This window comes from Dermacentor silvarum, chromosome 9 (genome assembly GCF_013339745.2).
Source record: "Dermacentor silvarum isolate Dsil-2018 chromosome 9, BIME_Dsil_1.4, whole genome shotgun sequence".
NCBI lineage: Eukaryota > Metazoa > Arthropoda > Arachnida > Ixodida > Ixodidae > Dermacentor > Dermacentor silvarum.
In genome coordinates this window covers 140,201,276-140,229,096 of record NC_051162.1, presented here as the reverse complement: position 1 = coordinate 140,229,096, position 27,821 = coordinate 140,201,276, and the positions used below count along the sequence as shown (strand labels likewise).

At 45.8% G+C, this 27,821-nt stretch overlaps 2 protein-coding genes across 2 annotated transcripts in view; both read left to right on the top strand.

Annotated features, from left to right (window-relative positions):
• The window catches only part of LOC119464458 (multidrug resistance-associated protein 1-like), a 162,102-nt gene that overhangs the window by 95,770 nt on the left and 38,511 nt on the right, over positions 1-27,821 (top strand). The window contains 7 exon segments of the mRNA XM_049655836.1: positions 11,127-11,291; positions 11,891-12,065; positions 13,966-14,064; positions 17,962-18,117; positions 21,452-21,655; positions 23,233-23,379; positions 25,779-25,863. Of these exon segments, the coding sequence (XP_049511793.1) occupies positions 11,127-11,291; positions 11,891-12,065; positions 13,966-14,064; positions 17,962-18,117; positions 21,452-21,655; positions 23,233-23,379; positions 25,779-25,863 (1,031 nt within the window).
• On the top strand, positions 397-9,813 carry LOC125940124 (sterile alpha motif domain-containing protein 3-like). Its single transcript, XM_049655837.1, is given in 10 exon segments — positions 397-641; positions 1,845-1,976; positions 3,306-3,376; positions 4,064-4,214; positions 4,284-4,394; positions 5,210-5,362; positions 5,463-5,675; positions 6,990-7,161; positions 8,350-8,435; positions 9,279-9,813. Coding segments are annotated over 10 exon segments (1,542 nt in total). The 5' UTR covers positions 397-488; the 3' UTR covers positions 9,579-9,813.

Below are 27,821 nucleotides of genomic sequence, written 5' to 3'. Positions count from 1 at the left end.
TGTTATTCCTCGCTGTGGAAAACAAGATTATTATATCTTGTCTGTGATTTTTCTGATATGTTAGCAAGCAGTTTTGCGAAATCTATAACACGTATTTTATTCAGATCGCCCTGCATAGGACGAAATAAGTGACACCTACTGTTGTTTTCTGCTCACACTCCTGACAACTCGCAACGCTCCGCACGCTCCGGACTCAAGCTATCTGTTAGCAACCATTGCCATTGCGCACCTCCTCCTCCTCCTCCTTTCATGCTGCTGAGCGCTTTCGGGCGCTTTCTTCGCGTTTTCAGTACATCCCCTTTTTTCTCTATGCCGCCACTTTTCTCTCTCCCCCTCTCCTTCAGTCGTGTCTACAGGCGGGCTCGCACTAACACGTTGTTTCGTCAGCTGCGCCGCTTGTACTATTTACTGCGTCTGTGTGCGCTTGTTCGTGTTCCGCTCTACAAATTGATACTTTTTTGTTGGTTTTGTGCGCTGGGTCAACGAAGATGCCGCCCATACGTTGTTTAGTAACAGTGCCGAACCTCCGAGCGAAGCGGTCGTATGTATTAGAAGATGGGTCCTTGGAAGCGCTGAAGCAAGCAGTTGCCGCATGCCCTGTTCTCGGTGGTCTCGTGACAGTGTCATCAAGCAAATTTCAGGCAAGTGCCCGTTTATTTGGCGTTTATTTGTCGAGTTACGTATTGGACTTCCGTAGGCTTGTGTGTATGAAACAAACGTGCATCGCTCGACATCGGGCGAGGCACATTTGTTTTAAAATGGCGTCCACATAGTTCCGTATTCGCACGCTTGAAAATCTGGCACAATGGCGAGTTCAGAGCGGCTTGAAATGGCGTGGTTCGTGGTCAAATGGCAAGTGTAGAATTATTTTTATAGATGGAGCAGTATCTTCGAGCTTGCTGTGTTTAACTCCATGCATTTATATTTTGTGAGGTTGTGACTGCTGGTTGGCGAAGTCGCGGTGCGCGGCCACGCTGGACATTGCGTCACAAGCTAGCGGCTGCTCGAGCCGGTGCCTCGCGGCCAGCTTGATTTTCTTTCTCTAATCGTGTTTCTTTTTACAATAGCTATTTAAGTACACTTGGCGGCGGCTTGAAATGGTGTGGTTCGCGGTCAAGTGACAAGTGCAGAATTCTTTTTTAGATGGAGCAGCATGTTCGAGCTTGCCGTGTTTAACTCCATGCATTTATATACGGTGAGGTTGTGATTGGTGTTGGCGAAGTCGCGGTGCGCGGCAACGCTGAACATAGCGTCACAAGCTGACGCCTGCGCGAGCCGGTGCCTCGCGGTCAGCGCGTGAGTTTCTTTGCCTAATCGTGTTTATTTTTACAATAGTCATTTGAGTACACTTGGCGGCGCCTCTAGAGCATCAAGGTGGCAAATGGCACACCAAAGTTGGAACCCGAACTGGTCCATAGGTTCGGGGCTCGCCAAGGCCTCTGCATACCGCTGTATGTGAGCACCCTTGGCACGCTCCAACCTCGGTCGTCTGAACCCACAGACCGCCCTGGTTCCAGCTGGGATCCACCCGCTGCCGCTTGTGGACCCTACAGATCCTCCGGCATGCACTTTATAATAATTTGAGGTGTCTCCTGAGGCCTCCCTTTGCCGGTTACATGTGCCCTCCTGGAGCCGTACTTGTAATTGTAAAAAAAAAATGTTATCCATCGTTGCGACGAAAAAAGCGCCCCGCGACCTTTGCAACACCAGTCAGAACTGTGCCTTTCGTATTGTCTTTCATCTGACTGCACGCGGAAGCGTGACAGTGCACGAAGAAAAAGCTGTTAATGCGATCTTCTAAGCAGCTAGCCTGTTGAGTGACAGTACACGGACGTTGGTTATAGGTGCTGGATCCGACATTCAACGAATTTGTTGACCTCGCTGCCGATGACAACATACCTGATATGGCCAAAATCGTTTGTGAAGTACAACAGGAAACTGACGCTGAAGGAGTAGCGTCATGTTCATCATCACAGGTAATTTTCTTAGTGGAACGTTGTTACTGTATATAACTAAAAATGTTTTTATTTTTGTATTTTTTGTATTTTTTAAATATTTCACACGTTCGCGAGCTCGAGCTAGTTAGAACGATTACCGTTCGTTATTGCGCGAATATGACGCGTTTTTTTTTTAATCGTGGTATACGCGCCTCTTGTTATGTTGGTGTTCGTGGCACGAATATAAAGCCATTTATTTTATTTTCGCCTGCTCGCCAAGCCAGCTGACACTTCGCCTCGCGCAAGAGAGCCTAGGTATAGGAACTGCCACTGTGCACTTTGTTGTAGGTTAGGTTCTATTAATTGCAGCCTTGAGTAAGACTATTGAGGTTGTTCTTCAAGCGAGCGATCCTAAAAGTTCATCACTGCACAATCCGTGAAACGCTTTCCCGGGATGGATTGATGGTGTCGTGGACATTTCTTAGGTATTTTAAGTGCAATGACATTGATAGGTGTCACGGAGGTCGAAGCTGTTCTCGCCGACTGTGAGAAAAACATCAGCACTCGTGATTTTACACTATCTTGCGACGGTAGATCACAGGAGCAATGAATAAAGCGCCCTGCCGCAATTCGCTTTTCTGCGTCATTTCCCGATTCATTACTGCATCCCTCTGCGTTATGATCGTTATATATTTTTCTAAGACTGCAAGTCCCCTATCGCGTTATATTCGGGGTTGCTTTATTTACGTGCAAGTACGTCTTCTGACGAATTCGTCATTAGTAAAGAAAACAGCTTTTGTAAGCTGGAAAATGAAAATGGAAAGTTAGAGGTGCGCAAACTGTTGTGAACTATGGTACGCCATTCAGCGTCTGCTCTGGCTGACTCATTGAGCGGGCTGGTATGTCCCGCCACTGCTAGCCGCATTGCTTTCTCCATTATTGTGATAGCAGTTATATAGACACTACAAGTGAATTTTTACCGTTGTCACTGCTGTGCCATAAGATCATATCGTGCCCTGCTTGCCGTACGTGGTGGGTGTGAAGGGTGAGCCAAGAGTTTTTAATGGGCTTTCCTGTTCCAGTAGCACGCCCGCATCTTGGAGGTAACCTCCGGTTGGTGTAAAGCTTGGCGCGCCTACTTGGCTAGTATCTGTCAAGTAGGCAGGCCAGCGTTGTGCCAGTGAGTGTACGCATTCATTGAGCGACATCTGTTTGTTTTCAGCATTCGTCTTGCCAGCTCACTAAAGTTTCGCTTACACCTACTCCCACAGTTCGCAAAATTGCATGATTTTAAAGCCAGTAGTCACAGGAGTAGGTGACCTATGTGGAGTAAATGTTCATGACTTAATGGCTTGTTCCTACTTTCAGTGCACGTCAAAGGCCATTTTGGAAGCTTGTGAGCAGAGCAGACCCAGTGAAATGCTTCATCCCTTTGAACTGTAAGTGTGTTTTTAGGTACAGTTGTGAATGCTCTACTGATCATTTCTACTGGAATTGTTGCATATTTAGTGAGCCATTTGATCATACTTCTAGAGTTGTTACCAATACAAATTCCTACTTCTAGTTTGCGGCACTGTCGAATCCAACTTCTAGTTTGCGGCACTGTCGAAGCTACGGTGCTGTCAAAGCTGCAGTTACAAGACTGTGCTTGAGGAAGCTTGAAGTGTACTCTGTGCAATCACATTAAAGAATTTTTTAAATTCTTGTGAACTATAGCTTCACAATGCGACAAACCATTTGTATGATGGCATATAAATTTGAAGCTTTTTTTGCAGTGTAGCAGTAACATATTCATGACATTCAAGTGAAACTGTCAATATGGCTTTTACTGCCACTTTCATAGCTGTCGAAGCCTGGACAATAATATAAATCAATAAGCAAATAAACCAGGTTGGCATTCTCTTGACAAGAGCATATAAGCATACAAGTTGTGACTGTGTGGCACTTTCAGTCCAAGAAAATGGGTGCACCATATAAGGAAGGATGCTTTCATTTTGTTTCAAAAAGCTCCATTACATGCAAATTTGTTTTCGTTTTGCAAACTCAGAAGATCACAAGGTTAATTACAAGTAAAATCTCGTTCTAATAGCCTTTTTATTTGGAACTTAAAGTGTCATCTCTTGCAGGCAATCCAGCTCAGATGACGATGGGATCAACTTTGTGATGCCCAGCCTTGGCCCCCTCCATGACAAAGTGATCAGTGGCGAGCCACTCACATCATCTTCTTTTAGGCAGATCATCGACATCTTGTTCGATGCAATGGCAAAAACAACACTTGTAAGCGCATATGGGCGTGAATCTCAGTTTTATCCTTTTGTCATTACGTCTTTACACATAACACTCAAGATGTAACCACATCTATCTTACAGGTTCCCAACACGTCAGTTTTACAGCAAGGTGACGTCTCTGCTCCTTGAGAAATACCCACAGCTGCGTGATGTTGTTGGAAGTGGATCTGTGAGTAGATTTCATGCCTTCTTATGTAGAAGGGTGCTGCAATTTTTTGTATTGATGTGTATATTGCATATCCACGAAGTTAGTGTTGCCATAAAATATGGGTGAAATTATCTTCATCAAATGAGGTACTCTTCCATGAACAGCAGCTGTACAAATCACGTGTATATTGAAAGGATTATATAGCATCATATGGGTTCATAAAATTCAATATTTTTACTTCAGCTTTTTACCCTACGTTTTACTGCATTGTACCTTCGTTTAGCCCCTTAGAGTGTGTGACTGAAACCCTACTTACTTTACATTTTAGTACATGGCCTTTGAAACTGACCCAGACTCATTATTTAACCTAATATTGAAAAATACATTCACACTCTTAAATATATAGACGGTCATTTGCAAGAATATTTGATTTTAGCATTTCTGTCTCTATGAAGGGGTTCATCTCGAGTTATCTGTAGTCGTTTTTTATATGAGCATCGGCAAATATTCTTTATATCGTTTTCTGGAACTTCCATTTTGAAACGTTTGAAGCACTTACTTTTAATAGTAGATGCTTGTGAAAAGTAATTCTTCCATTCAAATTTTCGGTTTGTATTTAATGCAATACTATTCGTTGAATTTCACAAATATACCTTGTGCACAGTAAAACACTAAATTTGAATAAGTTTTAAATTAGCAAATCTCGGTGAACTTGCAGTGCTTAAAGAGGGATTGTTTAAATGGTGCTGTTTTAAAAAAATGCATTACACGCTGTAGAAGCACAGAAACAACATTTCTTTATATATCCCAACCAGTTTTATTTTCTGTGTTCGAAGGACTCCTGGAAAGTAGCACTTCGAAATAAATTCAAAAACCAAAGACGGAAGCTTCAAGATGATCGTGTATTGCACAACCGAAGCAAGTTTGGTGCTCAAAGAAAGGCAGAGGCAGCCGCCAGCGAGCTCCAGCGGAGCAAGAAGCCAAAGGTGGTAAGGACAGCGCAGCACCATTCAGGCAGAAAGCAGCATCTTTGTGTGATAACCACAGAAACAATCTAATCAGTGGTTTGCAATTTGTTTCCCATTTCAGGGCATCGGCCTCCCAAATGTCACAGGCGAAGATGAAAGTAGTATTGCCAGACACGAGGAATGGCTGATCTTAGAAGGCAGAAAGCCTATACCAAATGAGAAGGCAATGCGAGAAAGAATGGCCCTTACCGCAAGTAAAAGACTTCCTGACATTGCCAAGAGCACTGTGCTTGATGTCAAGACGAAGTATCCATACCTCATGGATTTTCAACGAGTAAGTGGTTCAGATTTTCTACTTGTTTTACAGGTGTTCATGACAGCAACATATATTCTTAATTATACAGGTTGGTAATGTGCTTCTTTTAAGGCCCTTGTGAAACGACGCCATTTATGGTGCATTAGAAAGGGGTCTTGTGTAACTCATTACTAACATAAAACCTCGTTAAGTACCTGTAGAAAACGTGGCATGGCTACTATCTAAGCACTAGAATGCACTAATTGCAAAGTACAATTTACATCTTATGTCTGCCACTGCTGTCAAAGAAATGCGGTGGCTGCATAACTGTTGCGTAAAATATGCAAGGAGGCTTCTTTTTCCTAAGTGCTGTACAAAACAACTCCGGCTCTTTCGCACGATCCTGGAATAGACAATGGGAGATACCAAGCTGCAGTGGTGTATTGAGTCAAGATTTGTCCAAGGCATTAAAAAGGAAATTGATACACGCACAACTGTGCAACATGCTAGTAAGCGGTGACGCTGCATCAAAGGACTCGTATGTCGTATACACGTCAAAAGGTTCGTTGCAAGGAAAACACCCCAAGAAGCAGCGTATAGCGATACACAAACAAAAAGCACAGGTTGTCATGCCAGCTTCTGCCACAGACCATAAGCTTTTATTACTCATTTTGTTTGGCAATTGAGTACTCCGCAAAATGGCGAAAATGACATAAAAGAGAAAATTGTCATCCACTCGACAGTAGAATGAAGCTGCAAAGGAAACCCGTAGACGTTTCTCAAAACAGAAGCTTCACAGTTGACGAAAAATTCGAAGCCAGGGCCAAACCTTTTCGGGGCGGTCACTCTACCATCTGAACTAACCATGAAGTAGCAGACCACGGCAATTAGCTCAAATGGTAGTGACCACCCAGAAAAAGCGTTGGTCCCGGGTTCAAATCCCGGACGAGGACGTATTTTTCCTTAACTGTGAAACTTCCCTTCTGAAAAACATGGATTTCCTTTGTAGCTTTGCGCTGCATTCAGGTGGATGACAATTTTCATTTCACACATTTCGTTTCGGCATTGCTTTGAAAACTTGTCGTTTCACTTCTGATAATCTGCTGTATAGCAGATGGAGAACAGTATACCCAGACTTTAACAGTCAGTTATCAAAATAAGAAATAGTTCCTTTTCAAATACCCATGCGAACATTTATTGTGTGATATTTGATTTGTGTTTGAAGCTTCGAATATTGGCCTACCCCTAAATATTAATGTAAAAGGTATAGTCAAACACTGTAGACAAAGCTCTTAACAAAGTGATTCTTGACATTTTGTTTCAAACTGATAGCGCTTTCTGTACTTTATGCAGTTCTGCAATGACTTTCATTATCTGACAAAGGCAAAACCAACCAAGAAGGTTGCACACGCCATTGATGTGTTGACAAGGCTTGTCACCAGGAAGAAAGTGACCTGTGATGAAAACGTGCTGCATATGTTACGGACAGCTAGTGAAATGGATCCAGCAAGGCTGAGAACAAGGCGTAAGTATATCACAATGATATTGCAGTTGGTGTTGTAGTTGAATTGTAAAAAGTCTGTTGAGATTGGGCAAATGTAAATAACATTTAGGCAATACATATCAGGCCCCACATTGCAGCAATATTAACAGCCTGAGTGGCACTTGTCCACCTCCCTACATTCAATAATTTTGTGAGCAACAGCTTCACTGCTATTACCAATATTGCACATGCACAAATTGTGATTAAACCGTTTCTTAAGTTCAAAAATTCTATTTATTGTGCATCAAACCACGATTCAGAACTGCAGCTCACCCTTCTAAACCACTGCTTTTTTGAACAACCAGTGTATACATGTCAGAAGGCAAGCACTCTCCATATTTTGATGAAATACTGCCATGGCTTCATGATGCATAACCTTCAAAATAATAAAAAAGTGTCTCGAGAGCAATAACCTTTGCGCATGTGTGTATATATATATATATATATATATATATACACACAGACATTTGCACAAGAGGAGACACGTACGAAGTCTTGTTTACTAACGGTGAGGCTGGTCTACTTTGTCAGTGACGAAGGCTGACCCACCTGCCAAAATGTTAGTGACAAGGCTTTTTGTACCTGTGTCCTGCTCTTGTGTATTGTATCGGACCCATCGAGCTGCATACTCACCTACCCATCACCTATATATATACATATATATATATATCATATCATAAGCAGCCAACAATGACGTGAAGGACAGCATAGGGGAAATTGTAGTTTTTAATTGAATTAAAGAAATGATTAATAATTGAAAATGGAAGTGGGTGAAAAAAAAAACAACTGGCCGCATATGCGTTCATATACCACCTGCAGCCAGTTGTCTTTTCAACCACTCCTATTTCCATTTATCTTTTCTTCAATTCACTTAGGTGCTACAAGTAATTTCCCCTATGCTGACCTTGGCGTGATCGTTTGTTCGCTTCTTATGATAAGACTAATACCCACCATTGGGCCCGTCAGCTTACTTACTACTCATTACATAGCTTTATTACTTAAAATAAATGCAGATCATTTTCTGTATGCTGTCCTTGGTGTAATTAATTGCTGGCTTATGACTAATAAGATAGAGCCCCTCAGTTTACTTTCTTCATGATGTACATATATATATATAAATACACGCACACATGTAGATCTTTATATATACATGTATCTTTTTCTTTACAGACATCCTGGCACTTGCAGCACTAGATGTTGTTGCATCAAATGTGAAGGAGCGAGCAGCATTGGGAACTCTCTTTGTACCAGAGAATGTGAGTGTACCAAGCATTCAGTAATTCATATCGGCGTGTAAGCAAACGAAATGTAAGAAAGACTACCTGGCAGCCAAGTAACTTCCTGCACAATGCCGATAGTGTAATGCAAAATAGAGAAGGTAGACATTAGAAGTCAAGCTTATTTGACATCATATGCACATTATGCACAGAATGTCAGATGTATATATATAAAAATACACACACCAAAGGTATAGTCAGAATTTCATAATAGTACAAGACGATGAGCAACGCGAGAGCAAGGGGAGAGCAGGAGCCAACGTTTCGACAAGTGGACTTCATATGCTTCAAGAGAGTCATGAAATGAAAAGGCGAATAGTAAAACACTTGTATGATTGTATGATATTACTCTCTAAATACAATAGCAATGTTTACTGTTTAAATGTTACATAAAATCTAGATATGGTAGAGATTATCAAATAAAAAAAATAGGGATTGTATTTGAAGCACTCGGTTTTAGGCGTCTGTCTATATTGCTTGTGAAGCTTTTTATTAGGCAAAGTAGGTGTAGCTCTTATTGCCAAGTAGTAGTAAATGTAGTCATCGATGTTCGTATGTACATGGAAATAATCCCTAAATATGGGTGTGTCCTGTAACTGGCTATACTGGCCAAATTCTTTGGAGTGAGTGCACCAGTGCATGCTCATGGGATGGCTGAAGGTACAGGCAGCAATCAATTGTCTTTTTAATTATACTTGGGATGGTGATTGTGTATAGAACATATGGGCAATAATGCTCCAAAGTGATATTAAAACTAAGTTTATGTTTATGCCTGCAGTCAAGTGTCATATACAAAATACTGTTTTTATTTTTGTAATGCAGGATGACATTCCAGCAACACCCTGTGTGGCATTTACTGGGGATACAGTACAGAATGCGGAGTTTCTCTTCTTGTTGGTCGACCGGGAGAAATGTTTTTCAGTAATGAATGCAGAAGAGGGGCTTGCAGCAATCATGTGCGCATACTGGTTGTTCAATCTACAGTATGACCGCAAAGTATTTAACACACTTGTTGTGCTTGAGCGGTTTTTTGTGGGCCTTGACCTAACGACACCAAGGTCTGTGGTGACTAAGTTTCTGAACAGAGTTGTTAAAGCTTCAAATGCTCAGAATTTTAGCTGACGCTGTATTCAGATACTGGAGTTGCCTAATGAGCACTTTCTGGCAGTGTGGCCCAAACGTTTCACTTTTTGGCTATGCAGCCTGTTCTCTAAACGTTAAGTTCCTTGTGTGCTAAAATGAAGGCACTTCTTGGCTTGCTTCTATTAGGTGTAATTTATTTGTTTAATTGCACCACCTGTTTGTGGTTTATTTTCATTGTGATGTACAATTTCTCAGTCTGTGTGGCAGAACCGAATAAACACATGTATATTTCTTTTTAACATGCAAGGTGGTTCATTCCTTTTTAAAAATGTGCACACGTATACATACATATGTATATATATATATATATATATATATATATATTATATGCGTATTGGTTTTGCACGGGTGTTGTTTGTACAGGGAAGACAGATTGATTCTGTTTGCCATGAATGACCATTTTTTACAGTGGTCGAGAGCGTGTCTCCATGCGTGCCCAGCTGAAGCTTCATGGACCTCGATACAGGAGACGGAGGGTGTACACCCTTCCAGCACCCATGTAGATGGGTGCTAATATGGACTAGCACCCTAACACCCTATTTTTATTTTGCTGGACACCCTTCCTCTAGGGTGTTATAAAAGCACCCGAGGCAAAGGGTGTAGGCAACAGCACCCTTAGGGTGTCCGTCTGGCGACAAACTGATTTACACCCTTAAGGGTGTAAAAATGTTTAGTGTGCATGCGCACAAGGTTGACAGAATTATTACATACACTCTTAAAAAGAGTTTTCACCTTTTGGGCTTATCCTGTCACACAACAATAATCATCTACCTTTGCTTGCGTTTCCTGTCTCGAAAAATCTGCGCTTGCTGCCTTCCTGTCGATAATGCTGCGTCACGCTCATTACGCACAAGCCGTTCATGACCTGGAAGTACCGGGCGCGCAGCGTTCGAGGAAGGAAAGGCGCGCAAGACAGATGACGATTATTATTGTGGGACAAGTTAAGTTTCGAACGGTGTAAACGTTTTTAATTTAAATTTTAGTAGTGAAGTTTTCAACTGCATCTTTTCTCATTGTACGTGTAGCTAGAGCTCGCTGCAGAAAAATTTCTTATAGCCCCAAAGGCTGGGATGCTACCTATGGGACAAGGCAACACCCTTAAGAGTGCAAAATATTTTAAATTGTGAAACAACCCCTTAAATGGGCAGTTCTCCTGAACTTGAATGTATAGCGACTTCGACAATGAACATTTATATCACGCCGATTCCGTTCCATCACGTGATACATCTCTCCTGGTCACTTGTAAAGATGTGATGAATAAGCTTCCGCTTGGAGTTCTGTTCTTGTGTATTCTATTGGTCATGGTCACGTGCAAAACGAACCAAATACGTTTCAGCGCTAATCAGTCTGCGCTGCGCTCGAAAGCTTTCCCGACGGGGAGGGGCCGCGTGACTGGCGCCAGCTAATAGGCCGCCTGCTACAACATTACGCTCCATCTCGCAAGTCATTTGCCGCACTGTGAAAGCTGCGGGACTTCTGAGCCAATGGGAAGCAATGTTGAACACAGGCGTTATTCTTTCAAAACAGGCCTACCGGAGAGAAGAACACATCTGCGGACGGAGGTCTTGCGTCCTCGCCCGAAGTTGGCATCATGACGCCACTGTTTCGCACCTTCCTGCCCGAGCTCTTCGTGCTGGCTTTTCACAAGCTCGTGGGATCGCTGCTCACGTTCGTCAACCCCGTGGTGTTAGAGTGAGTGCACGCATGTGGTTGAAAGGTTCAGCGTAGCACTGACGGATGGAGAAATTTTAAATTAAAATTAAATATCTTTAGATATGGGTAATTCTAACGTCCCGAAGCCACTCAGCTGGCTAAGAGAAACACAGCAATAGAGGGCCACGGATTCAATTTAGACGCACCTAGGGGTTATTTTAAGTGCATCCGTAGGCCCGGAACACGAGTGTTCTTGCATTCCGTCCGCATCGAAAATAATGTGTGGGGCTGCTGCGGCCTGGAGTCCAACGCGTGACCTCAGCAGTAAAATGCCATTGGCGTTGAGCGACCGTGGCAGGTCAGAAACATTTATTTGTGCTGGGGAGGCACTCCTGAACGCTATAAAAATGAAAAACTTTCCTGGTTCAGTAAGGCACTGTGAAATAGTGCAAAGTTCTTCCAGCAGTATACACAGTCACATCACGGCGACGGCGACAATTTGCCTGGAATCCCATATAATTGTTGTCGGAATGAAACCAAATGAAAGTTTACAAAATACGTCCTGTAGCCACAGGTACGGCTTTTTGACATTCCTGCGCACTTGAGCGCCACTGTCTTGCTTTTTTTCCCTTCTGCAGTCTGCTGATCAGATTTATCGACTCGAACGAGCCTGCCTGGCACGGAGGCCTGTTCGCGTGCACCATGTTCTTCGCGTCGATGGCCGAGTCCCTGTTCAACAGCCAGTACGAGTACCGCATATTCCTCGTGTCCATGCGCATGCGGTCTGCCATGATCAACGCCATCTACAGGAAGGTATTTAATTATTTATTTATTGCAATGCCTTCAAGGCCCAGGGGGCGTTACAGAAGGCAGTGGAATAAAAAAAAGTAAAGTCATAATGCAGCAAAAATAAAACATATGGTATATAGCAACGAAAAAAAACGTAGGGTTAGGCGAAATGCAAGATCAGATTAGCAACAAGGCAGATTATGCAAACACAGTTTTCTGCAGCAGCTTTAAATAAATAAACACGTGCCAGAAATATCAGAAACATAGGTAGGTATCGGTGGTTCGAATCGCTAGCTGTCTTTGGCACAAAAGAAAATATAGTATACACAAAAGAAAACAATATCATGTACAGCAACGAAAAAGCGTAAGTTTAGGCGAAATGCGAATCAGATTAGTGACAAGGCAGATCAGGCGAACACATAGTTTTCGCCGGCAGTTTTAAATGAACACGTGCCAGAGATATTGGCAATAGTGGTGGGCAGGTGGTTCCCATTGCTAGCAGTTTTTGGCACAAAAAGTTAAAGTACACATTAGTCCGCCAGTAAGGAATGCGTACGTTATGACGATGATCTGTGCGAGGTGATTTGAACGATGGCTCAGAAAGAAGATCCCCATTTAGGTGATAATTGTGGTAATGAATCTTGTGAAAGGTTAGCATACGCGAGAGTTTTCTACGAAGGGAAAGAATAGGAAGGTTCAAGGTACTTTTCATTGCAGTTACGCTAGCAGTGCGGGAGAACTTACACAATATAAATGTTACACAATATGTATGTTGAGCTTGTAGTATTTTTGTCCAATTTCAATTGTGTCTAAAAGCCTCACTGCCTTAAATCACTTAGCTGCTTCTTCTAAGCCTCATTGTGACTTCGCTTAGCTAAATAGAAAGATTTGAATTTGACTTAAGCTTTTGACGGAGAGCGGTACGTACGCATACCTACCCACCTGTGATAATTAAAACTCGTAAAAATCACCGCAAGAAAAAAAAAGGGGGGGGGGCTTTCTGGCCCCCATACGTACGTGCCTTATTATTGATTTATCTTCAAGCACAGAACAAACATCAGCAAACTTGGAGCTGCAGAGACTGACAAGCCACACATTGTCTTTAGATCACACTGACTGACTTTTCAGACTTTGTTGGTGCCGATTTCGCCTGCTTCAGGAACTATAGTTAATGAACACCTTTAAAAGTTTTCGCAAACAGAACTTATACTTCGTAAAAGATGGTGCAACATCTGTAAAATTGTAAAATGACCCCAAATTCAAACATTTAGGGAGAGTTGGCATACGGGCCCCAACTTTCAAGACAACTTCATTGTGCCTTAGCGGTGAAATACAGGGTGCTTATTTTTAGCTGCACCAAATGTTTAAATATTGCCTGAGGAAGATGCTGCTTGCATAGTGAAGTAGTACACGCAGGCTGCTTCCTATCATTTTGTAGGTGGTGATCAGGATGTACAAGCTGGCAATGAAGACACGTAATGATTTTCTTGACGTTAATTACATACATGCATAGCAGAACATCAAAGTCCGTATTTTTGCTTTTTTAATACTAAGCTGTGAGAGATATTCTTTCTTAGCTTACAGATCATTACGTGACTTTTGGTGAAATTTGTATGCTGTTTGCGAAAAACTTAGAACACTAGTAACGTACGAAATAGGCCTTTGTATCATCTTCGTTAACAGCACTGTGTTTGTGCAAACTTGTACTGAGTGAGTTTCCAGCAGCTAACTCTCGGCCGTCGCGTGCATCACTGTCAAATGTATGAATTCCTTTAACATCTCGTGTGCCCTTTTCTTATTAGGTTTCATAGCACGGTATGTGTACCACACATGATCGTACGGAGTCTTAGAATACTTCTTGCGAAGTGTCTCTTTCTTCTTGTTTTTGCGTGGATGTGTTGGTTTGACGTCACAATTGCTGCAGGCGCTGACGCTGTCCAGCTCTGCAAAAGGTCGCTTCACCACGGGCGAAATCGTGAATCTCATGGCTGTCGACACGCAGAGGATCATGGAGTACATACAGGTTGGTAGACATCACCACATGGCAAACTACGCTTCCGGAAATCTGGAAGGCTTTTGTATATGTACGATTTGATAAATAATGTCAATCCCAGAGCAGAAGACATTTTTGGAAGATAGGAACTGCATTGCTGAGGTTTATCTTCTGGTAGGGCTCCATGCCTTTCCTTTCTTTTATGATTCTTCCTCTCTCTCTCTCTCGCTCTGAAGGTTCAGTTTCTCTTGGGCATCCCACAATAAATAAGAAAAGTTGTCACAGTTTCACCTGAAAGGCGAAGCATCAATTGCGATAGCAAATTTCTAGAGAGCTATACGGAGTAATGATAGTAGCTTTATCAGGTGTAAACTTGGACATGCAGCAGCACCGGCAACACGCAGAACTGCTGTCGACGCCGTCGGCGTTTTGCCCGCGTTCGCACAAAATGCGTACGGCGTTGGTGACTGTTGCCGGAGCCTCTGATATAAATACGCACTTGATGCCGCAGCTAAACGTCACCTTCCTTCCCTCCCCCCCCCCCTCCCCGCCACGGCCTTTCGCGCGTCGGAAGAAGGCGCGTTTGTTGTACATATATGGTGATTGTAAAGGAGGAAAGAGACGCCTACTTCTGCAGCCCTTAAGGGAGCACGGCGCAGAACGCGCGTTTTTTCTTCGCCGTGCGTTCACTCCCCGTGAAAGCGCGCGTCCCTCGCGCCCTTTCACTCGCACATACAGCGTTCGGCGCGCGGCGACGATTTCATCTCCACTGACGTCATACGGAACCTCACGGCAACGGCGACGGCGACGACGACGGCAGAGATCTGCTTTGGAGTGTCCATATAATTGCTATCGCAATAAAATTATGCGTGGCCCTGCTATCGCAAACACCAGAGACCAGCGGAGCTGGGGAAAGCAGTAGCGCACCCAGGATCTCTGCCAGGGGGGGGGTTGACAGTTTTCCAATACCATGTAAACAGCACTAATTTCGATTTCTTCACGGGAAATTGTCAAAAAATTCGCTTTTTGCGAGTGTACAGACGATTGCGCGTCTTACATCTTAATTGCAATACTTAAATGCGTAAGGAAATAAAAGGGGTTAAACAAAAGGGGGGGTTAAGTCGGCCTCAGGGGGGGGGGGGTTCCAACCCCCGAATCCCCCCCCCCCCCCCCGTCGGTGCGCCACTGGGGGAAAGGCTAGTAAAGTAGTGGCAAACCACACACTTAGTCTAACTATTCGCTGGGCTCCCCCCATCTCGGCTGGCCTCTGGTGTTCTCGATAGCAGAGCCATGCATACTTTTTTGACATTCAGTGCAGATTGAGAATGCTAAGATGTTCTCTTCTGCGACGCTTGGTTTCAGCTTCGCTAGCTCTCGCTTCAGTCTTTCGGAAGCGACGAATGTCCAGTTCTCTGGTCGAAACCTGCCGAGCCACCGCCAGAGGCATCTGCTGCAGTCATGGTCACCGGGCGCGTTCGGCTTGAACGCAGGGAAACGCGGCCGGCGTCGGCAGATGATAAGTGGTTCTTGAGGGAAAGGGAAAGGTTGACGCTATCTTCTGCAGCCCTTGAGGGAGCACGGCTCAGCGCCAACGGGGAGGGGTAAGTGGGAGCGAAAAAAGGGATAGAGTGGAGTCGCCATGGCTGGGCGAAGCAAAACCGGCAGGCATAGGCGGCACGTATCAGGCCGAGATGGAAGGCCTTGGTGTGCTGCAGAGTCTGCAGGGGTGTTGTGCCAGGCCGGTCAGGCCCGGGGTGGGATGGGAGGCCGTGAGGCCTTCCCGCTTGTAGAAATGTCCTTAGAGGCGTGCGGAGAGCCCTGACGAGTCAAGGAACTCCACGACGCCTCGAAGTGCAGAAAGGTGGTGTCGGCCGGGGAAGAGGAGATCTTCCTCCTTGCCAGAGGGGAGGCCCAGGCGGCGGAACTCCTGCAGGAGTGGGCCCCGCTGCTGGAGGTACGCCGGGCAGGCCAGCAGGAGATGTTCGATCGTCTCCGGCTCCCCGCAGGAGCTGCAGGCCGGGGACGTCGCTCGTCCCAGTCGGTAGCTGCGTGCTGCCGTCCAGCTGCAGCCGATGCGGAGCCGGAGAAGGAGCGAGGTCTCCCTGCGAGCCAGGCCTCGCTGGGGGAGTGGTCGTGGGGGGCATCCCAGTGCCACCCGTTTGTCTGGGTGGTGGGTCGCCAGGTGTCGCCGCAGCCTCAGTCCAGTGAAGTCGCCCTCCGTCACGGCCCGACTGAGGGGCACAGTGGTGTGGTGGGCGTCCTTCGCCAGGGTGTCGGCTGCCTCGTTGCCCGGGACGTCGGCAGCAGCTCTACGCGTCCTACTACCACCTGCCTCAGTCCTCCTCTCCACCTCGCATCCGCTATGCTGCGCGATGCTATTATTCGATAGCGCCAACCTTTCCCTTTCCCTCAAGAACCACTTATATATATTTTTATATTCTGCTCTCACTCTCCCTCCCCCAGCTCAGCGAAGCTGCGGCCGACAGAACTTCGCTCTTCCTCGCCACACGTTGCATAGCTGTTGCTTCCCTTTTCGTCTCGCCTAGCATTCCTCCTCTCCACTTCGCTGGGCATATTACGATCCACGCCGGCACGGCTGGTGATCAAGTTTAAACAGCTCCGCTGTTAAAAAAAATCTAGCGTGGCACAAGGGTAGAGTAGCTGACTCCCACGCAGAATGCCCGGGATTGATCCCGGCGGCAGCTGGGTGTTTTTTTTTTCTCATCCACGGCGATAAGTGCAACGGAAACCGAAACGGCTATTCGAATGAGGCCAGAAGAGCTTATTCTGTAAAAGAAAACATTTTTAACTTCATTTCAGATTTTTTTTCAAATACCCCCCTTTTTTCGGCTAGTATGCCCTCTTGTTGAATTTCTTTGTGTATGCCTAGAACTTGACGCTACGGCAGGAACATTCTTTTCAATGAACTTTCTCAACATAAAAAGTTGTCGCAGTTTCACCTGAAAGGCGAAGCATCAATTGCGATAGCAAACTTGTAGAGAGCTATACGGAGTAATGATATTAGCTTTATCAGCTGTATAAACTTGGACATGCAGCAGCATCGGCAACACGCAGAACTGTTGTCGACGCCATCGGCGTTTTGCCCGCGTTCGCTCAAAATGCGTGCGGCGTTGGTGACTGTTGCCGGAGCCTCTGATATAAATAGGCACTACGTGCCGCAGCTAAACGTCGCCTCCCTTCCCTCCCCCTCCCCCACGGCCTCTCGCTCGTCGGAAGAAGGCGCGTTTGCTCTACATACATGGTGATTGTGAAGGAGAACAGAGACGCCTACTTCTGCAGCCCTTAAGCGAGCACGGCGCAGAACGCGCGTTTGTTTTCCGCCGTGCGTTCACTCCCTGTGAAAGACGCGCCCCGCGCCCTTTCACTCGCACATACAGCGTTCGGCGCGCGGCGACGATTTCTTCTCCAAATGACGTCATACGGAACCTCACGGCGACGGCGACGCCGACGGCAGAAATCTGCTTTTGAGTGTCCATATAATTGCTATCGCAATAAAAAGAAACTTATTTTCGCAAACCCCAAACTTGAGCAACATCTTGCGTTATAATTATGAAATATAATACGGCAACCATGAAATTGTTAAAGTCGTGTTTTTTTGTGCTCAGAGTTACAATATGTGTACATTAGGTACGGCAGGAAGAGAGAGCACTCATATTTCTTGAAATTCTAATTCGGTGCCTTGTGACAGAGTAGAGGTCACCATCATCATCATCATATTGAGGTACTTGTCTACGCGGAGAAAATGCATGTAATGTGTCCAACAGGTCACTGGAATCATTCAGATATCAGTGCGTGATATCATGCCCCAAAGCTCAGGGAATTTTACAATAATTAGGTCCTTTCATACGGTACCATTTACAATGTCCTCTATCTATGGCTAACCGCCTCTATTAACTTCGGTTGCAGGTGTTCAACTACCTGTGGAGCACACCGATCCAGGTTGCGCTGGCCACCTACCTGCTGTGGCAGCAGCTGGGCGTGGCTACCCTGGGCGGCCTCGCTGTCATGGTCAGCCTGCTGCCAATCAACGGCTGCGTCACCGCATACCTGCGCAAGTACCAGGTGACATCAATTATGCCGTGGCCGTCCGGTCGCATGCGATGCCATCATCGAGGTTAGATTAGGTTAGATTCGGTTTTCCAATGTTACCAAGAAAGCTTATGCGACATCGACGGCAATACACTGGAAAGCTGGGCGAACTGTCGCTTTCTTTTAACGTTAACGACAGCAAAACAGAGATAGGACGACGAGGACGGGAATCGGAAAGGAATGGTTTAGTGTATTCCCTGCCTGATGTAGGCGGATTTGGGCGAGTCATTTTCGCCAGATCGCTCTGCCGATTCTGTAGTCACTTGTTCCCGACTTTGTTACAAAAAACTGAAACTGGTGTTTGTTCGATCTTGGTGAAGGACTGCTTTGTATTCACACGTTCTCTTAGTGCACATCATTTCATTTGCAAGACGAACGAGTACGACAGCTTGTAAAACAGGTGGCATTACAGAGATGATGACTAAATGTGTGCCCCTGAATAGATAACGAGCTGCCTGAAGTTTCTTGAAGCCTGAAATTTCTTGAAGTGTTCAGTCTCGCAGAAAAATTTGTGCGTAGAGCGTTGTTTTGTAAATGAGAGTGGGTGACATGCTGACACGCTTTTTTGTTAGATGACTGCACATGACGTAAGAATTCGTATTTCTTTCGCTTAATTGTGCGTTTGGTTCTTATTTAGGAGTAGCTTAGAGCCAGTGTGTGACAAAATTGTGACCACCAGCCAGGGGATGTTGATAGCATACTCACTGAGGGAAGAAATGAAATGAGCCCCGAAAGAGCACACTGACAAGCTTGTTCTTAAGTTGCCCCTGACCAAGGTTGGGCATTGCAAACGCACAAGCGCGGTGTGAAGGAATTAGCAGCGACAATTGAGCCTGCAAAATTTACTTCACTAATTGTATACAGGAGGGTACAAAATCATAAGAGCCTCGCGAGCGCGTGCCAAACAGTGGTGTATGGCATTGCGCATGCATGCCATTTCACGCTCGTGTGCCGGCCCATAGGCCCATTCTTTTGCTACCCTGCTGTTGGAATCTCGATCATTGCAGAAGATTCCGCTAGGAGAGCGATATCTGTTCCGGCCGTTGTGACGTGTGACAGTGCGCTGCATACTGTGCGAGCCTAAGAGGTCAGCGCTCTCCTAGCGCCATCTTCTTCAATGATAGCGATTCCGACCGCAGGCGTGCGTGTACGGGCAGGCACACGAGCATTAAAGGACACGCATGCGCAATGCCATGCCTCGACGGAAGGTTCTTGTTGCTTGAGGGCGCAAAAATGCAGTTTGGCACGCACTCTCATATCCCTTGTAAGTTTGCGTCTGTACGTCTCTCGCAAACAGCTGAAAATCTAAAGGCAAGCTCACGCGCCGTTCTGCAGGGAGAAGCCACTCTGCTCGCCAACAGAGATTACTGTCATAGGCAGTTGTATCCTCGTCACACCTGTGCAGGTGGTGCGTGTGACGCTAGCAGCAACACGAACGGCTCTGGAATTCTCGCAAAGCACACAACGTGCATAACAATCAGCGGAATTGCTCCGTGCAGCAAGGAATTAACGAAGAGGAAGAAATATGAAGGCGGGGATTTTGACCTAAGTGTCACGTGGGCCTTCGTCAGTAACAGGCAGTAGAGGAACGCTGCTTGCGCGATCTGATAGAGGAGACGGAAAAGCAACCATGGAGGAAAGAAAAAAAATAATTTGTTTGTACCAAGGGGGAAAAGGGTGGGGAGAAAAGGGGGGAGCACAGCAGCTTTCACTAGGCAACCTTCCTTGATGCTGTTGTATTCTTGCTTTTACTCGCACGTGGCGCGTTGAATCCTGTGAGCAGCACGTTACGTGACTTGGGTCGTGGTAGGTTTGAGTGTCGCTTGCCGCCGAAGTTGCCCGAGCAGCAATGCATATAATTTATTTGTATTCGATAACGCAAATTGCGGCTTACAAATTAAGGTGTAATGACTTAGCTACGCTTCGCACTTTCATCGCTGTATGGCGAACGTGTCGGGAAACAGCACACGTTATTCAATGACGTTGTTACTGTTTTGTAACGCCAGAAATAATTGGCATTACACTTATGTAGCACAGCACGTACGCCTTAAGCCAACATGCTTCGCACTTCTTTTGTGTAACGGTAAAACGTACATGACAGAACACAATCCAAAAATTCGGCAGACACTTAAGATTGCTTACGTGTGGGAATGCGAAAGCATTAAAGTCCCTTTGGTAAAATGTTTTCGGCTGATACATTTGACTTCCATTACAGTTCTTTCTGCTCATTCGGTGTGTGTGTGTGTGTGTGTGTGTGTGTGTGTGTGTGTGTGTGTGTGTGTGTGTGTGTGTGTGTGTGTGTGTGTGTGTGTGTTTGCGTATGCGCTGGCCACAGACCGGAAACATTCGGACCATTTTGCTGCAGAACGATGACGCGCGGGAAGCTGCGAGCTCATTTTAAGCACTCATGACGTGGCGTCGCGAGTCCATCGCAGTAGACACAGCACCGGTGAAATCCGAAGAGAAAGTAACGCACTGGAGGCAGCGCGCTCATTTTGTACACTCATGACGTGGCGCCACCTCCTCCCCATTGGTTGCGCCATCACGTGCCCAATGACGCATGCACTAGGCACACCTTTAGTCAGGCAGAACGTGTGGCCGCTGTGGCGTCGGGGAAGCGTGCTCGTCTCGCACCCCGGAGGTCCGGGCTCGATTCCCTCTCAGACCGAAATGTACCAAATTTTCTTTTCAAAGCCATTAATTAACTTTGTTTACTGGAACCTGCCTCAGAAACTTGACGTCAATTCGAGCATTCTTGACTTTTTGCTACTATTTGCGCCGTCGGCCATTTTTGGTACCATCGCTCGGTCACGCCGTCGTCGCCGCCGCCGCCGAATTTTACGTAATAGGGCATATAACGCTTTCGCATTAAGACGTTACGGAATTTGTTATAGCCCAGCGCTACACATAATGCTATGGCAACAAGACTGGCAGACGCATGTACCCTGCTTCTACGGGATCTTCTATTCGTGGGGTCAATATTGGCGAAGTTCATAGGATGATCATGCTGTGTGTCGGTAGTCAGTGTGCAAAACCAATTTTATGGACTGCAAGATAGGCCCGCCCAGTTTACAAATGAGACGTTGTAGCAGGACTAAATACAAGAGCAGAGAAACCGTAGGCAGTCAAAATGAAATTTAAAACATCACAAAACTGTTAGTGCACGTTAACGACGCTATACGCATTGCTAAACAGGTTAGCACCAAAAATAGCCGCTGGCCGATGCCGCATCATACACGGAACAAAATTTTCAAAACAGTGTATCGTTTAGTCTGACGACAACGTGACACATTTTTTTTCGTTGCAGTACAGCATCATGGAACAGAAGGACCGGCGGATCAAGCTGCTGAACGAAATGTTGGCCGGCATCAAGGTGCTGAAACTATACGCTTGGGAGACGGCCTTCCAGAAGCGGGTGCAGGACCTTCGCAACCTGGAGCTCACGTACTTGAAGAAGCAGGCGTATCTCAATGCAGCCATCGTGTTTTCCTTTGCCTGCGCGCCGTTCCTGGTAAGTCGGATGTGCGGAGCAAAAATAATTTACGCGTTGCGTGTTGATTTCGGCACTTGAGTTGGTGCAACTCTTGGTGCAACTCTTGGTTCAACTCTTTGTTCCTAAACATGCGGTGCAAAACGCCGTTGCATTGTGCAGCGTCAGAGACTTTGGGACAAACGCTCCGTCATTATGGGAATTCAATTCTACAAAAATGCGCAATGTGAAGAAAGCTTAACGAAAGAAAAAATGGTCATCCACCGCAATGTAACGCGAAGCTAGAAAGTAAACTCGAACGAATTTTTCTAAAGAAAGCTTCACAGTTGAAAAAAAAGTCTTGTTCAAGGGCTCTACACTGGGACCAACGTCCTTTCCGGTGTGACCGCTCTACCGTGTGAGCTAACTAGGAGGCTAGCAGATCACGGAGTTAGGGCGAATTATTCGATAACGTTGCAGTTTTAGAAACTCGTTTGGCTTTCCTTTGTAGCTCTCTGCTTCACCTGAGATAAATGAGATTTTTTTTTTTATTTCGGTAGCAATTATATGGACACTCCACGTGAACTTCCGCCGTCGGAGTCGCCGTGATGTTCCATATAAAGTTCTACTGCGCCAACGTCGCGTCCGCGTGCCGTATGATATTGGTGCGAGGAAAAGCATGCGCCAGGGTGAGCCGAGAAGGACGGTGGCTTCGTGCGGTGGCGTCTTCTCGCACGCGCAAGGGAGGAAGGCGGAGAAGGTACATGCGGACTTACCGCGTGCGCGAAGGGGGGAGAGGGGCCGTTTAGCGCCAACACTTCCTAGAAAGCAGGCCTGCGCACTCTCCTTTATGATACGCAACTTGGACCGAAATTTCTATTGCCAAGCCCGATGTGACGAAAGCGGTGATTTCAAAATCATTGTTAGATTCTCCGTTAAATTCTATGGCAGTCAGGCAAGGCAGCATGAGGTTATGGATCGAAGTGCACAGGCCGTCTCCGCTGCTACTCCGGTCGTGGCTACGCTGGCACTATGTTGAAGGTAATCTGTGGTGGGTCGAAGGCTAACCGACCCGAGATAACTTATGGCTTCGTCTGCGCTGTGTTCTCGCACGCCTAGTTTGCGAGGAAGTGAGAGGCAGCAGGAAGGGGAATTCGCTCGCTGCTGCTACCGCTCTTCATCAAGCCAGCGTTCGGAGAGCAAGTACCTGCGGCCATAGAGTGAGATGTGTTCGTGTTTGCCAGTGCGCGCCTGCCAATGCAGCTTGTTGATTAGTAAGCGAATGTTTACAGCAGTTTATGCAGCCGATAAAATGAATAACCTTAATTTTTATAGCTGTCTAATAATTTGCTAACGCAATCAGTGCTTCGCCTTTCGGGCGAAACGGCGACTCTTTTCTTTCTTTTCGCAAAACATCCTTCACCATGCACATTTCAGTCATATTTTGGGTCCATGCTCTTTGCATTTTTGATTAATTCACCCTCGTTATGTAGAAGCAAGAGTGGACTCATTGTATAATTTGAACGGCACATTGTTTATTCCATCTTTCAGAAATGTTGCGATGCATCACTACGTAGACTGGAACATAAAATACACTGCTTCTTTCTTGCCGTTAACAGGTGGCGCTGGTGAGCTTCGGAGTGTACGTGACCATGGACAGCCAGAACGTACTGGACGCGAACAAGGCGTTTGTGTCGCTCACGTTGTTCAATGTTCTAAGAGTGCCGCTGGGCCTTCTGCCACTCATCGTATCCAACACTGCAATGGTGAGGGGGACTGTAGTTTATAGATGCCTGAAAATGGCTGCTGCACTTTGTTGAAGAAAGGTCAGTCAATGTCCGCAGTTCTGTAGAGATACTAGGACAAAGTAGGATGATGAAGTTTGGAAATTTCCAGGCGCAAGTTGGAATCAGCTAGCGCAAAACAGGGGTGATTGGAGATCGCAGGGAGAGGCCTTCGTCCTGCAGTGGACATAATTATAGGCTGATGATGATGATGACTAGGATAAAGATGATTTAGCCCTGTTTAAATGTAAATTAGAGTAAGTATAGTCACGGGAGTATTGAGGTTTGAATTGATCAACAGTTGAAGGACAAGGAACGTCTGAGCAGTGAGCTTTTATTTGTATTGCAACTCCGTGTTGGTGGGCCTATACTTTCGAAACTTGTCTTTGTCAGTGAACCAACTGCTTTCTTTGGCAGCTGCCTCTCACAGAGTAAGGTCGCGATCGGGTAAGGGTTGTGGAATTGTTCAAAAAGAAGGATTATAGTGTTTGCGACAAGGAAGAAGGAGGTGGGCGAAACGCAGGTTTCTTTAGCTGTAGTGGTATGCGACGACGTTTAAACTTTGGGTTTAAGGGAAAGATAACAAACAAACAAACAAACAAACAAACAAACAAACAAACAAACAAACAAACAAACAAACAAACAAACAAACAAACGAGTGAAATGACAGAAAGGGGACTACCAAAAAGAAAAAATTGGAAGGCCATTCAACTTCCAGTTGAAGTCGATGAAAGACAAATTCTTCCTGAGGGAGTTTGGGGTAAAATAGTGGCGCAGTGACTGCGCACCGCACTCAATCGCGCCACCCCTCGCATGAAGAGAGTAGGAGGAGCGTCGGAATCCAACATGTCTTTACTGCGCAGTCTCCGGGATTGCCCCCCCCCCCCCCCCTCCCCATTTTGATGTTTGATGGCGTGCAAATCATTTTAAATTATTTCTTGGGTTTCACACGCCGCACTGTAGGATGTATTTATGAGGCACGCCGTTGAGGGGAAAAAACGTCATTGGCGTGATGGTTACAGTACGGGGCTGCTGTGCTAGGGGTCCTCTGCAGGAATCCTGACGTCGGACAATTTTAAATGTGAAGTGTTTATTTGCCTAGTCAGAGCGAGGGTCAAACCCGAGACTGTCCAAGGTCACAGAGTTTGTCGCCGATGCTCGGGCACCACCCTGCGCCCGGTCGCTGGCCGCTATTGTCTCGGTCCTAGCTCCTTGCTTCACGCGTACGCGCGTGCTCTCCCCTACAATTGAGAAAATAATTTCAGGAAGTGAATAATACTGCGGCCAGCTTCCTAAACACCACAATGTTTCCAATTTCCAAACCACTTAAGTTCCACATTAGGTGCTGCTTCCCACTGAGCGGCCGCCTTTGCTAATGATATATGCCCCATAAAAATTGGCTGGAATCTGCTCTGGCAAACATTTCTGGCGTAAGTGCTTTTCTTTGTTGACACAGGCCTTGGTGCTGTAATTACGAGATGTCAGGCTTGCGAGAACCGATGGAACATACCATAAACGAGATGTATATTCTAAAGAAATTCGACAAATACCTCTTTTGTGGCAACATCTTTTCTGTTGTCTTTTGATGCAATTGGCATTTTTTGGCGGAACTTCACCCAGTTTGCTGCATGCGTGTCCGTATCTAGTCTCTTTCACGCGAACTTGGTTCACCGGGTAGTCAGTGATCTAATGGGTAGAGCATCGGGCTGGTGTGCTCAAGGTACCAGGTTCGAAACCAACCATTGGAGACGTTTTAATGCGATTAGCATTCTTTGGGAACGTAGCATTCCCATCAAGAATGCTATGTCACGCTGATAACGCGCATGCCGTTCGTGACCTGGAATTACCGCGCTCGCAGCGTTAAATAACGGGACCACAAGCAAGGTATATGATGATTATTGTTGTGGGAGAAGATACGCCGCAAAGGGTGCGAACTATTTTCTTAGTGTGATACTGGGTACTTTCCGCGCTTCAATGTGAAAAGATTATTTTAAAATTGATCCGGTGCTTGGCGGAGTTGAAACCGTGTCATATATATTCCGCCAATCTTACCGAATGTTTATTCGGGCATGCGCCACAGCGGACTTTGTGGCGGCCTCACTAGATGGCGCCACATGTACATATGGAAACGCGAGCGACGATACTGGCTGCAGTACACACCTCATACGTTGACGCGTTTCAGCGGTGGCAATACGGTGTGTCGCTGCATGGATTCAATGATAAATTAACGTCAAGAGTCATCCTTAGATCGTTTCTAAAAAAGCATTTGCAAAATTGCAACGGCCCTGGCTATCGCAATGATTCTCTGGCGCAACCTTGCGAGGATACTGCATTTTTTTTATTCAGTTACGGTGTCATGTTATGTTTATCGTTTCTTTCAGTTCATGGTGTCCCTTGGCCGTATCAATGACTACCTTCGCTCGGATGACCTGGATCCGATGGCGGTGCAGTCCGACGCCAGCCAAGGTTTCCCGTCATTGTTATTTACATGCTCATTGTCAACATATTTGCACAATGTAGTTTTTTCGCCGTTTAAATTGTCGTCTTGTTGCTTTGTATATGCCATAGATATATTTCTTAAATTATGTCCATGTAGTTACGTTTCTGCAACTTTAGTCAAAAAGAAAATTGAGTTGTCTACGGTTTTGCTGTAGTCTCATCTGCAAATTCCAAACCTTTTATTGGAGGTAGTCATGTGGTCTGGAGACAGTCATTGTATGACTACAAATTTGACATAAAATACAGTTTCAAGTGCGCTGAGTATAGGACAAGGTATTTATACTGACTTGTTCCTACGATATTGTCTATGCAACGTTATATAGTACCGTGGCGCTAGAGTGGCGGCTACGATGTGTGACCTTGTGCTAGTTATCGCACGGCAAGCTGTTATCTAGACTCAACAGGTTAATGGGTCCCGCGTTTAAACGGGACATGTAATTACAGAGGAAATCTGAGCTAGTTTGCTATTTCAATTGCGCTACGTCGTTAACGAACGCTAAACTGCAACATCTTGATATCCCCCTATGCAGAAAAGCCTAGGAAGAATGCTGGACGGTAACTACTATGTGGCCAATTTCACACCTCGTTCATTCTCTTTCCTCTTTCCTCAAGCTTAAGAATAGCGTAAAATTTGACATGAACAACGCCAAGAAAGGCGCCGGCTTTCCACTGATATTATTGCCAAAAACCTGCAGTGTTTATGCTTCGTTTATTTCGTTAATTATTCATTAAATAAGCAGCCAATTGATACTACTACAGCGCATGGATCACACAGAACACTGAGTTTGTGTGCATATGTAATCATGCCAAGCATGTAAAGCTGGCACAGTAGTTGAGTCGAGACACAAAAATCTGGCGTAAGTTTTTGTGAGCGTAAGGCCAGCAGGACGGTTAAGCGAAGCATGATAATAATGCCCAGTACATGTCAGAGCTCTCTCTAAATGCCTTCTTTCTGGCTTCGAACAACTTCCTAGAATATCAGCGTTAATTAGTTGTGTGTAGTCGAATAACGTTTTCTTGGTCTCTAATTTTACCTATGCGACTGCTTGCCTATGGCTACATGAAATGTTTTTACTGTGATACCAATTATATGGACACTTCAACCGGATATCTGCCGTCGCCGTCGCCGTGAGGTTCCGTATAAAGTCCAACGGCGATAAACTCGCAGCAGCGCGCCGTGTGCTGCATGTGCGAGTGAAAGCGCGCGAGCGACGCGCGCTTTCGAGGAGAGCGAACGCACTGCGGAGAGCAAACACGACGTCTCCGGTCGCACGAAAGGCCGTGGGGGTATGGGAGGGAGGGAGGCGGGGCGACGCTGTGCTGCGGCACCAAATGCGTATCTTGCAACCGGGCGCAAGGGGAACTGGCCACTCAATCTCCCACGCGAAAGCAAGAAAGCGGGAAGGCAGCGCGGGATGGAGGGAGGGTGGGGGCAGCTTCAACTCTGCCAACAACTGCGCTTGTACTTTGACCGGCTGTGGCGGTCGCCCGCACCGTCTCTTAAAAGCGATCTCCACACGGCTCTGACCTTTGTATGCGCTGGACATTTGCCGCTCAGTTTCTGTGGAAGCGATAGACCGCACGAACCTTCGCTCGCTGTGGCGGCTGCGCTTGCTGCCAGCATTTTGAAAGTCGTCGTATGCGGTCATTGAGTGTGATCTGTTCATGTTTGCTTGTGTGTGCTGACACCACGCTTGTTAATTCATTTAGTAAGCGAATGTGTCCAAGTTTATGCAGCCGATAAAACTATTATCCCTACTCCGAATAGCTCTCCACTAATTTGCTATCGCAATTGATGCTTCGCCTTTCGGGCGAAACTGCGGCATTTTTTCTTTAATACAACAAATATGGTTGGGGTAGTTATCATTTTTGGCGAAACGCCGTCACACGTGTAGTGATACGCGTACGTTAAGGCTGAGCAATTA